Source organism: Bombus fervidus, chromosome 15 (assembly GCF_041682495.2).
Source record: "Bombus fervidus isolate BK054 chromosome 15, iyBomFerv1, whole genome shotgun sequence".
Classification (NCBI taxonomy): Eukaryota; Metazoa; Arthropoda; class Insecta; order Hymenoptera; family Apidae; genus Bombus; species Bombus fervidus.
In genome coordinates, this window is record NC_091531.1 from 4,878,956 (window position 1) to 4,888,868 (window position 9,913).

Here is a 9,913-nt window from a genome sequence, read left to right on the forward strand (position 1 = left end):
AGAAAATCGCGAACTTTATATTGAAGCGTGCTTACGTTGGTAACCGCGTGTGTGCTGAGTGCAGATAGTTTTGTTAAAGAAGAACGAAGAAGGTCTACCACCATAAGCGATGCAATAATACCCATAGACATTATTCTAAGTTACTACATATATACATTTTCTAGTAGCTGTAACATAACTATAAGACAAGGAGATTATAAAGAAAACCATATAGAAGGTGGTGGCTCCTCTTAGATGATGAAAACGTGAATGCGTGGATATGTGTACGATTAATAACGAATAAAAGAGGGAGAAAAGATGAAATGAGAAAAAGGGCAATGGCGGGCGGGCTGATTGTAAAGCCTGCCGCGTCGCCGGTCCCCTGAGACCCTAACTTGTGACGTCGCGACCGATATCTCACAGGCTAGATTCTCTGGTATTGGCGATGAGTGCTGCCTTTTGCCGATCAAAAGTCAGTCCTAGTCATCAGAGATAGAAAACGGCCGGAAACGTCGACGCTCTGTAAGCGGGGAAGTTAAAGAGACTCGACATTCTATAGATCTATAATCCACTATTACATGGTGCATCTTAAAAAGATACTGGAGTTCCCTTGTGAATATATAATGCTTTAACATTATAATTTCGGTATAGTATCAGAATATATTGTAACAAAAGAAGGAACTATCTCTAAAAATACGGTTATATATTCACGTTAAAGGTAAAATGTTTAGATGCATTTCAGATTTTCAGATCTTAAGTATCCTACATATAGGAGTTACGTACCGGATTGTAATTTCTAGTGCTTCTCTTAATAAATATAATTAAATAAATCGTGATAATTAAATATCACGAACGCGGTTTTAAAATAAGGGTGTATTTAATTAAGATAAAAAGAAAAATAAACATCAATTTATGTGTTGATCTCTTTGTATTTTGATAAACAGTTAGATTGTCTGAACAATAATCTATTCTCCATCTTCTATTTTCCATTGAATATGTACAATTATTGATACAAACCACGCCCGAAGTACGATGATAAAAATTGTTGTGATTATAAAAAAATAGTATGTCATCAGAAATATCTTGTGCCCTCTTCCACCAATCTACTTAACTCCGCTGCCGAATAACCTAAAACCTGCTTCAAATCGCATACAAACTTATATACGAATCGTTTCCCGTGCACCTTTGAGATCATATCTCCATCGTAATAGTAACGCAACGCACGACTCAATTTTTCGTAATTCATTGATGGTTTGTTTTTACGCGCTCCCCAAAGTTGCGCTACCGCTTCCGGTTGATTTAACTTGAACTCCCCCTCAGTACCGACCCATTGAATAGCACCTCTGTGCTCGCGATCTGTTAACAACTCCAACAAGAACTGCCATAATTGTATTTGGCCACTGTTAACCGAACGACTCGATGTCGCTATAGTGATTGGTGTGGAATCGATGTTTTCTAAAGGAACGCTAACTACTCGCGCTTGTTGATTCACTACTGGTCGCGGTTTTGTTGCCTTTTGGTTGCGAATTTTTATGGTTTTATCCACGTTATTTTCTGTAGGTGACGATGGTGGATCCTTCTGAACGACAGCTGCAAAATTGCGGAATGAATTAAATATTCGATTATGATTCGATACCATTAGATCATAAATTTTTATGCAAATTCATATTTTTGCATAAATTTTGCATAATTTTTTTATACTGAGAATATAATTTAAATAGTAAAACTTCAGTAGAAAATTGTTTTACCTACCAAGTATTGTAGAAAGCACTATATTTTGGATATTTTATATATTTTTTCACATTATATACATTCTGCGCAATTTTGCACATTTAATTTTCTTTTAAATATAAATACATAAAAATCCATTCTAGATATCACTTTTTTAGTAAGTATACATACCAACAAATTTACACTTTCGAAGTAATTCTAAATGAGTCCAGAATACTTCCCCTGGGTCCAGAGGCACTTTAGCTTGAAATTCTTCCAGGGTGAGATTATACAATTGTTGACCTGTGATGTTCCAATCTGCCAATCTCACTGAGGCCAAATTAAATTGCCTAACTGCCCATTGAAGCCAGTGCTTGACATGTGTCTGTGTCCATTCTTTTGGATCGGCTGGAATTTTTAACCGTTCCTGTATAATATATACAAGTGTATAGTCACCATATAAATTGAAATTAAATTCGACGTTTAATTTTCAACAAATTATACCTGCTCTTTTTTGTATTGTGGGTCAACCATCCATCTTATAACATTTCGTTTGCTATCTTCATTTACTGGTATGGATGCTAAGTAGTGAAAAATATATGTATTAAAGAAATCTCTACTGATAACTTATAAATTTTCTCTATATACCATTGGTTTCTGTTACATCTATATAATCCTCTGCAGGTTTCAAAACATCCACTATATTTATTCTCCTTTGTGTTGCTTTTATCTGAACATTTACTTGAACCAATCCCTCTCCTTGCACGCACTGATCAACCAAGTTCTTATGGCTTTCTAGCTGAAGAAATAAATATAAGTGTAAGCAAATATGTTACCAAATTTATTGGACTGCTTAATCACACTGATCACCATTTGTGCATCTTGGAGCCAAAAAGAATAGTCTGTTAACTCTACTCCAAGTCTTTGTTCTAATAAATTTCTCAAGGTAGAGAGAGGCTCTCTGATATCCATATGTTGCATTAGAACACCTTCATTGCAATCCTCTCCATTTGCAGAACCTTCCAATGCAAAGCTTGGTTCCACTTCTAAATCAGAACTTTCTTGTTGTAACTGAGCCATTATATCATCTTCCTGTGACAATATAGCTTCTGGTTCCATTTTAATTCGTTTTATCATAGCATAATCAGAATCGTCATCTGTGTCGAAACTGTGCAAAACAAACAAGTCTTAATTTTCTATAATACATATTGTAAATATTTCCATAACGATATTATAAACATACATTCATACTGAAGTTTTTGAAACACTTTGCTTTTATTTTAATTACAATCAGATTGTTACAAAAAGAAACTGTAAAAAAACACTTGTTTATTGTAACAAATGCAATACGTTTTGTAAATCTTAATAAGAAATTTGAAAAAAACTAACCTCTTATCAGAACTTTTATGTCTGCTTTCCAGATCCATCAGAACGAAACAAAACTATCAAAGTTCCGTTAGATAAATATTAGATAATTTTTTTCTTTACAAAATAATGATGATTTCTCTTACAAGGTTACAGACATTTTGTAACAGGTGTATGATCATAAACTACGAACTACTTCAGCATCAACTCAAATTTAGAAGCAATTTTCCTATAGATTGCGCTACAGTAAAAGTGCTGTAGCGGACTTCAGAGTTACTCTACGCCAATTTCAGGACAAGGAAGAACACTAGAGGAAATTTTCTCTTTGACCGTACCAATCTTAAGTTAAAGAAGCTCCCAACTTTATCAACCGAAGAAGAAAACTGAGTTATCAAGATTATCAATGATAATACTTTGCTATATTTATACTTTACTACCTATTATTTTATCATACTGTACATATATTTCAATTATTCTATTTTTTTAGCAAGGTAATCCTTTTTGTAAATAATTAGTTAGAGACGAGAATTTAAAGCATCCAGACATGTCAAGTACATTATGAAATTTGATTAGAATCTATTTTAAAGTTCAGTTTAACGTTAAAGTTTTAAATGAATAAGTCAAACTTTTCGTTATAAAATAAAGTTTTATTGTGTTATAAGAATTATTAAATTGTTAGAATTAACTGTCGAGATGCACAGATTGATAACCCTGATCGAAATTGTCTTTGAAATTGGTATGGCAGTACTTCTTTGGCCTGAAGTTGGTGTAGAGTAGCTCTGAAATTCGCTACAGTACAACCTCACTGCGTTGCAAATTAACATCAGGATTATAAATTTGGTCAAATTTCATTTCATTTACTCACAGTTGATTAGAACAATTTAAAAATACAATATCTATTTAAATCTTATAGATACTTATACTATATAGACACATATAGCTCTTACAGCATTAGACAGTTATCATTAACCCTTTGCCTTACGATTTAAGTTCTAACAGCGCATGCTGTAACCATCGGCAGGGTCGGTCAGATGTCGAACTATTTCACGGTCTGGCTGAGCGTTCGGAGTTGTGCAAGGTGCAACTAATTTTATGTTGCAATATGTTTGATAAATAATTACTACCAAATTGATCATTGAACAAGATTTTTAAGGGTATCTTTCTAATATTTTTCAAGAAAATATATCTGCACATCCGAATGCGGCCAAGAAAAAAGTTTGTCGCATATAGTTCGAAAAACGTACCACGAATCTAGCTCGACGTTGTAGATTAAGGGGTTAATCTGATGTTAAGACTGCATGTAATATACTATTCTAATTTGCATTTCTTTCATCTAAGATCATCTTTCATCTAAGTAACAAGTATTTAATTAATTTATATTTATTAAATCTTACTCTTGACATACCAAGAACGATTCAATAAATGGTTACAATGATTGGCAGTGATTTTCTTCGCTTAAAATTCAATTTGTCTAAAATGAGTCAATAATAAAGAGCAAACCACTGTTTTCAACAACAAAAAAGTATAAATTAACGCAATAAAACGGAAAATGTGATGTATACGTAAAAAATATTTTCTAGAATTTTCTATTTTTATCAGAAATTTTATAACTATTTGTATACAATTTAACACGTTGAATGCCACGTTAGTTTTACAAAATTTAGCCGTGGTGAATTTTTTATTATGCGATACATATAATATTGAAATATTATCTACAACAGATATGTTATGGTGTACAATGGTGATCCCCATGGCGCTGTAGTGTAATTTCGCTCCATTCACTTATTTTTTGCGCTTATCAATTATCTCATATTGTTTCTTTGCGTTGCTAAATAATTGTTCCATGTTGCTACGTCCAGGGACCTACCATAAACCATAATCTATCCCCCCGTCATACTTATTCAGACCCGTAATAATCCTAAAAAACCATTACAAGATTTAGCATTACTTTACTGTCAAGGCTCTTAATTGCCATCAAACATCTTTCGAGTCGAAACGTTCCTTAGGATTATTGTTCATTGAGGTAAAACACGGAAAAAGCAGGTTTTTCCCATGTTCGACAGCCACTAGTGGCAGGCGCACATAATAGATCTATATATCATGTACAAATAAAACTATTTTTCTACGTTTTATACTGCACTGATTTCGTCACACCACTGTAGTAACGATGGTAATAATAAAAAGTTTATAACTATTGAGATTTGGTCAAATTATGTATTTTTACTAATCTTGGTGCGCCGGACACTGGTGACCTCACGGCGCCACGGCCAAGTTAAGTGTCGGTTACCAGTGACCCCTATGGCATTTAACGTGTTCATAAAATAATTAATGTGACACACACATTCATTTTACAAGTACAGTAGTGGTTTGCTAACTGTTCACGGATCGAGACCTTATACCAATTATTGAAAGAAATATTTTACAAAATATTCCATATATATATTTATTTATTTATATGTGTGTGTGTGTATATATATATATATACATATATAGGTCCATTCCACAAAATTCGATCTATGAATTGGAGGAGATAGTAATGGTCACTTAATGAAACAAAATTCCGGCCAGTTAACGTAACACTACTGTAACAGTCTTTAAATACGTACCTACATAAATCGTGGAGTTAATTCATAAAATACATTTCATTGTGATGTTTAGTTAAACATTTATCATTAATGACTCTAGAAATAAATTTGCAGCTCTGGTAGAATTAAATTACTATTTGTTTAATTAATGCTTTGAATGAAAGACTTTTTGTTTCATCTACTAAACATAGAACAGATTGCCCAGAAAAGTTTACTATATCCGCCATGGCGCCACATTCTAATAACTTTTGCGCGACTGGCATATGATTATTTTCAAGAGCATGAAAGAATGGCGTTCTTCCTGAGCGATGATCCTTCAGATTTATTTCTGCTCCCATTTCTACCAAAGCATTAATTCCATCTAAATTGCCTTTTAATGCACAATAATGCAATGGAGCCATTCCTTAAAACATACACAATTAGAGATTTTTTTATTTTTTATTTTTGGATATGCCTTACCTGTTGAATCCTCTCTGTTTAGTAGTTCAGGTTCTGTTACATAACTCAAAAGGTATGATAAAAATGGAGATGATTGTTTACAGGCTAAAAGTACTGCAGAGTCATGAACAAGTTCTGATAAAATTGGTTTTGCTCCAGCCTCTAATAACAATTTCACTATGTCTTTAGATGCTTCATTCATAATTGCTAATTCCAAACTTGTCTAAAAAAATATTATATCTATATTATTATATTTGTATACTAATTGTGTTAATGTGTACATATGGATTTACCCTTCCATCTTCTGTTAATACATCAATACTAGTTTTTGAAGCTTCTAAAACTAACAATAATCTTTGCACATCGTGTAATTGGTCATCCACCACAGCTCGATGTATATTCAACATGCCATTATCATCATAATGCTGCATTTCATCATAGTCTCTTTCTATTTGCATAGCAACCTTTTTACATAAGGAATGAGGTGTTGACAATACTTCCTTCACTCTGTTCACATCAGTATTGTTATTAAAAAGTTCATTAAAGCAATTATCAAAGTCTACTGTATTTTGCAAAGGTATTGTATCCTGTATACACATGGGGAACAAATCTATGTCGTTGATATTATTTTTAAAGTTAGGTTGGCACTGTATTTGCCTTTCTGTTTGCGTGTATACTTCTTGCATAACAGGAGGAAGATTAACAGTGGAACGCTCTGTTTGCTTTATTCTTTCTATGGTAGGTATATTTTCTTTCACTAATACAAAACTTTCACTATCAAGAAGTCCAAATACATCAGTTTGAATTTGAGAATCATGAACTGTTCTTAATATTTCAGGTGGAATAATTGGGACTTGCTTTGCTATACCTATTCCACATTCCGCAAGGGCATGCAAAGCTTTAGCTCGAAGTTCATCATCTTTTACACTAATTAGTGCTTCTTTAATTACATTTAAACACTCTGATAATTTTCCATTCTTCTCATTGTTTTCGGTTTCCTCGGCTCTTATTTTATTCTGACTCTTATTCTTACAAAAATTTGGCTTATTTCCTATCTCAATAAATATACCTTGAGTTTTTTTATCCACATTTTTGTTATTTACAAGTACTGAAGTACAATTTTTTTCTTGTGTATTATTATAATAGTCGCCTATAATTGTATTTTTTTCACATAGAATCATAACATCATCCTTATCATCATCACTTTTATTATTATCAAGTATTTTTGGTATAAAATTTGCTGGCTTTTTTAAAATACTTGTAAGTTTTTGAATTTCACTACTATTTGGACTACAAGAATTACTATTTGATACAATAATCTTTTTCGCAGAATGATTCCATCCATCCAAATTAGAATGTTTTCTTTTCTTTGTCTTTTCAGGAGATACAGTGATTTTGTTGGTATTAACTTTGGTTGGAGAGATTTTTAACTTCTCACATCTTACTACTGGAAACTTTGATTTTGCTAATTGAATTATTGAGCTCTTATTATTTGATATATTTGTTTTTCTTGGAACATCATTATTTTCATTTCCTCTACTTTTCTCATTATTTTTGAAAATACATTCCTCTGCATTCTTTTGTTTATTTACTAATACTATATTATTCTTTCCTGGTTCTGTATTTTTTTCTGGGACAGCTGGAATATTTTGAGAAATATTGTGCCTATTCTCATTTAATAGTAACAATTTGTTACTTTGATCCATTTTATTCACTTTAGCCAAAACATAATGCTTTTGAACTACGTTCTTGCTTTTATTTTGAGTTACAGGCACTTTATATTTAATAGATGTCGATAATTCACTAAAAGAAACAGGCTTTACAACAAACTGTGTATGTGGTTTTGTGTAGCAAGGTGATCCTTTAGTAGATTTCTGTGCTTCTGCATGTAACTGAGGTCCTAATGGTTTTAATAACGCACTAATATTATTTTGCGAAGTGACAGAAGAAGTGGTACCATTATTTTTTACATAATTTCTACCTTGCTGGACCTTAGTAATCTTTGGGATATTTAGTAAATTCTTCTGAGTCAAAATTTGTACTTTAACTTCTCCCAGATCTTTGCCATCTTTTGTTTTTATCCTCAATTTCCTTATACCATTAGTAGACAACGTTCTTCTATTCTTTATTCTATTCAGATTACTTTGCAATTCTGCATTAGTGATAGCAATCGTTCCGTGATCTTTAAATACTGAACTACATTTAGACGAGTTGACCGTGCTTGGAAATTTGTGTGGCAAGGTGAATTCCCGCTTGCATTCTATTATTGGAATATCAATACTGGCCTCTTTACGGTATTTTTTTGAAGTTGACGAAAGCAGAGGATCCATTTAAATGTAACTCTATCGGCAGAATTTCGAGGAGTTCTGATGAAATAAGAAAATTATTGTAAAACTGTTCGTATCACACATCGAATTATGTGACACATAACCTGCATACACGTAAATGGTAAAATGTTATTTAACCTTGTTTAACTATACGATCGTTTATACAATGAAAAAATTACTTCCTACCACTAGGATCAATTTTCATTCAAAAAAATCGATAGTATTTGGTTTTAAAAATATGCAACTAACACCCGCTTTATACAAAACGGGACATCCCTCCATCGAAATTTACTGCCATCTATTTTGTGAAAACTGCGTTTACGTTTAAGACCAGGAAAAAATCATCTGTTGACCTACTTTTTCTAATCATTTCTAATTATTGCGATTCTTCTTCAAACAAAATATGTGTATAATTACCGAGCATAAAATTTCCTGAGAAAAATAGATAGATAAAATTAAAGCTTTAAGTAGTTTTAAGTTTTGCAATTAAATTCATATAAAAGTGCAATAATGGGGATGTAAAATAATGAATAAAATTAGTTAATCGAAGCTTCTAATTGAATGCATGCCTTTAATAGCTTTCATAAATAATTGTATTACTTTTGTTTATTAATAACTTAAAAGCGTATTATAAAATAATTACATTTACATTCGTTCATCTATACTGTGTATAGGGATTATGTGAGGTAACTATTGGTATTACTGACAACAAATTTTACTATTTCATTGACTTTCCTATACTTCATTCAACAAATCGAGACAGGTGAGATAAATAAACCCCCATAACCAAAATCTTACGATAGAAATAGAATTATATTCATAAACTTCAGATATTATAGAAAACTGCTTTTCCGAATATTAATTTCTCAGATAGTAAATTGACCATTGAATCAAAGTGTGCGTATTATTTTCTCTCTGGTATCACATTTATTATATTATGAATAATTGTAACAGAGATAAGTAGGGTTATATCTGCAGGATGTTCTCAAAATGATGGTACAATTAAAACGATTACTCCTTCATGAGAAAAAGATTGGAAAACATAGAACAAAATTCTTTGGTGGACGGTCAAGAGAGTATAAGTCAGAAAACTATGAACAAGACAGTATAACTCAACTTATGCTATTTTTCCCGCCAACATATTGTGATATTCATCTTTGATATACAGTGGCGTATAAAAGTTTTCGGTCTGTATACTATTAGAATCTCAGATATAAAGCGGAAAATAAATGAAATTAATTTGCAGTATTAGAACCACAAGTAAAAGACAACAATGCAGAATATATTATAGTGTAGCTATTACTTATCGTGTTTTGATCAAAATTTATTTTTGCCCACTCACTAAAGAATTGATTAGAACAAAGTTCTGTTTCCGAAGAAATGGAATTAAATCGCAAAAACATTTATGCAACAGGCTACAACTTGCAACTTCTAAATTCACTAATACTATTAGTAACTTATTTTGCGAGATGGCCCAGGTTGCTAAACGCTCTAGCAAGTTGTGCGACT

The 9,913-nt window shown here is 32.1% G+C and overlaps 2 protein-coding genes across 5 annotated transcripts; both read right to left on the minus strand.

The window, feature by feature from the left end:
• Positions 1 to 888: 888 nt before the first annotated feature.
• On the minus strand, positions 889 to 3,535 carry Ets97d (DNA-binding protein Ets97D). Its single transcript, XM_072017414.1, has 6 exons — positions 3,079 to 3,535; positions 2,560 to 2,857; positions 2,338 to 2,488; positions 2,194 to 2,270; positions 1,882 to 2,116; positions 889 to 1,569 (listed from the first exon to the last, which is right to left on the minus strand). Exons 1-6 carry the CDS (start codon positions 3,114 to 3,116, stop codon positions 1,052 to 1,054), a joined length of 1,317 nt encoding a protein of 438 aa, XP_071873515.1. The 5' UTR covers positions 3,117 to 3,535; the 3' UTR covers positions 889 to 1,051.
• Positions 3,536 to 3,680: 145 nt separating this feature from the next.
• LOC139994593 (uncharacterized) lies at positions 3,681 to 9,528 on the minus strand. 4 transcript variants are annotated; one of them, XR_011801675.1, is made up of 4 exons: positions 6,371 to 9,528; positions 6,099 to 6,300; positions 5,665 to 6,042; positions 3,681 to 4,387 (listed from the first exon to the last, which is right to left on the minus strand). XR_011801675.1 is itself a non-coding variant. In XM_072017396.1 (4 exons), the coding sequence occupies exons 2-4, from the start codon at positions 8,405 to 8,407 to the stop codon at positions 5,765 to 5,767; spliced, it is 2,517 nt and encodes an 838-aa protein (XP_071873497.1). In that variant the 5' UTR covers positions 8,408 to 8,508; positions 8,591 to 9,528; the 3' UTR covers positions 4,403 to 5,764. The 4 variants fall into 4 exon arrangements, 3 of the variants coding, with proteins under 3 accessions (XP_071873497.1, XP_071873498.1, XP_071873496.1); XM_072017396.1 differs by lacking the exon at positions 3,681 to 4,387 and having other exon boundaries at positions 4,403 to 6,042; positions 6,371 to 8,508; positions 8,591 to 9,528; XM_072017397.1 differs by lacking the exon at positions 3,681 to 4,387 and having other exon boundaries at positions 4,403 to 6,042; positions 6,371 to 7,977; positions 8,059 to 9,528.
• Positions 9,529 to 9,913: the final 385 nt, after the last annotated feature.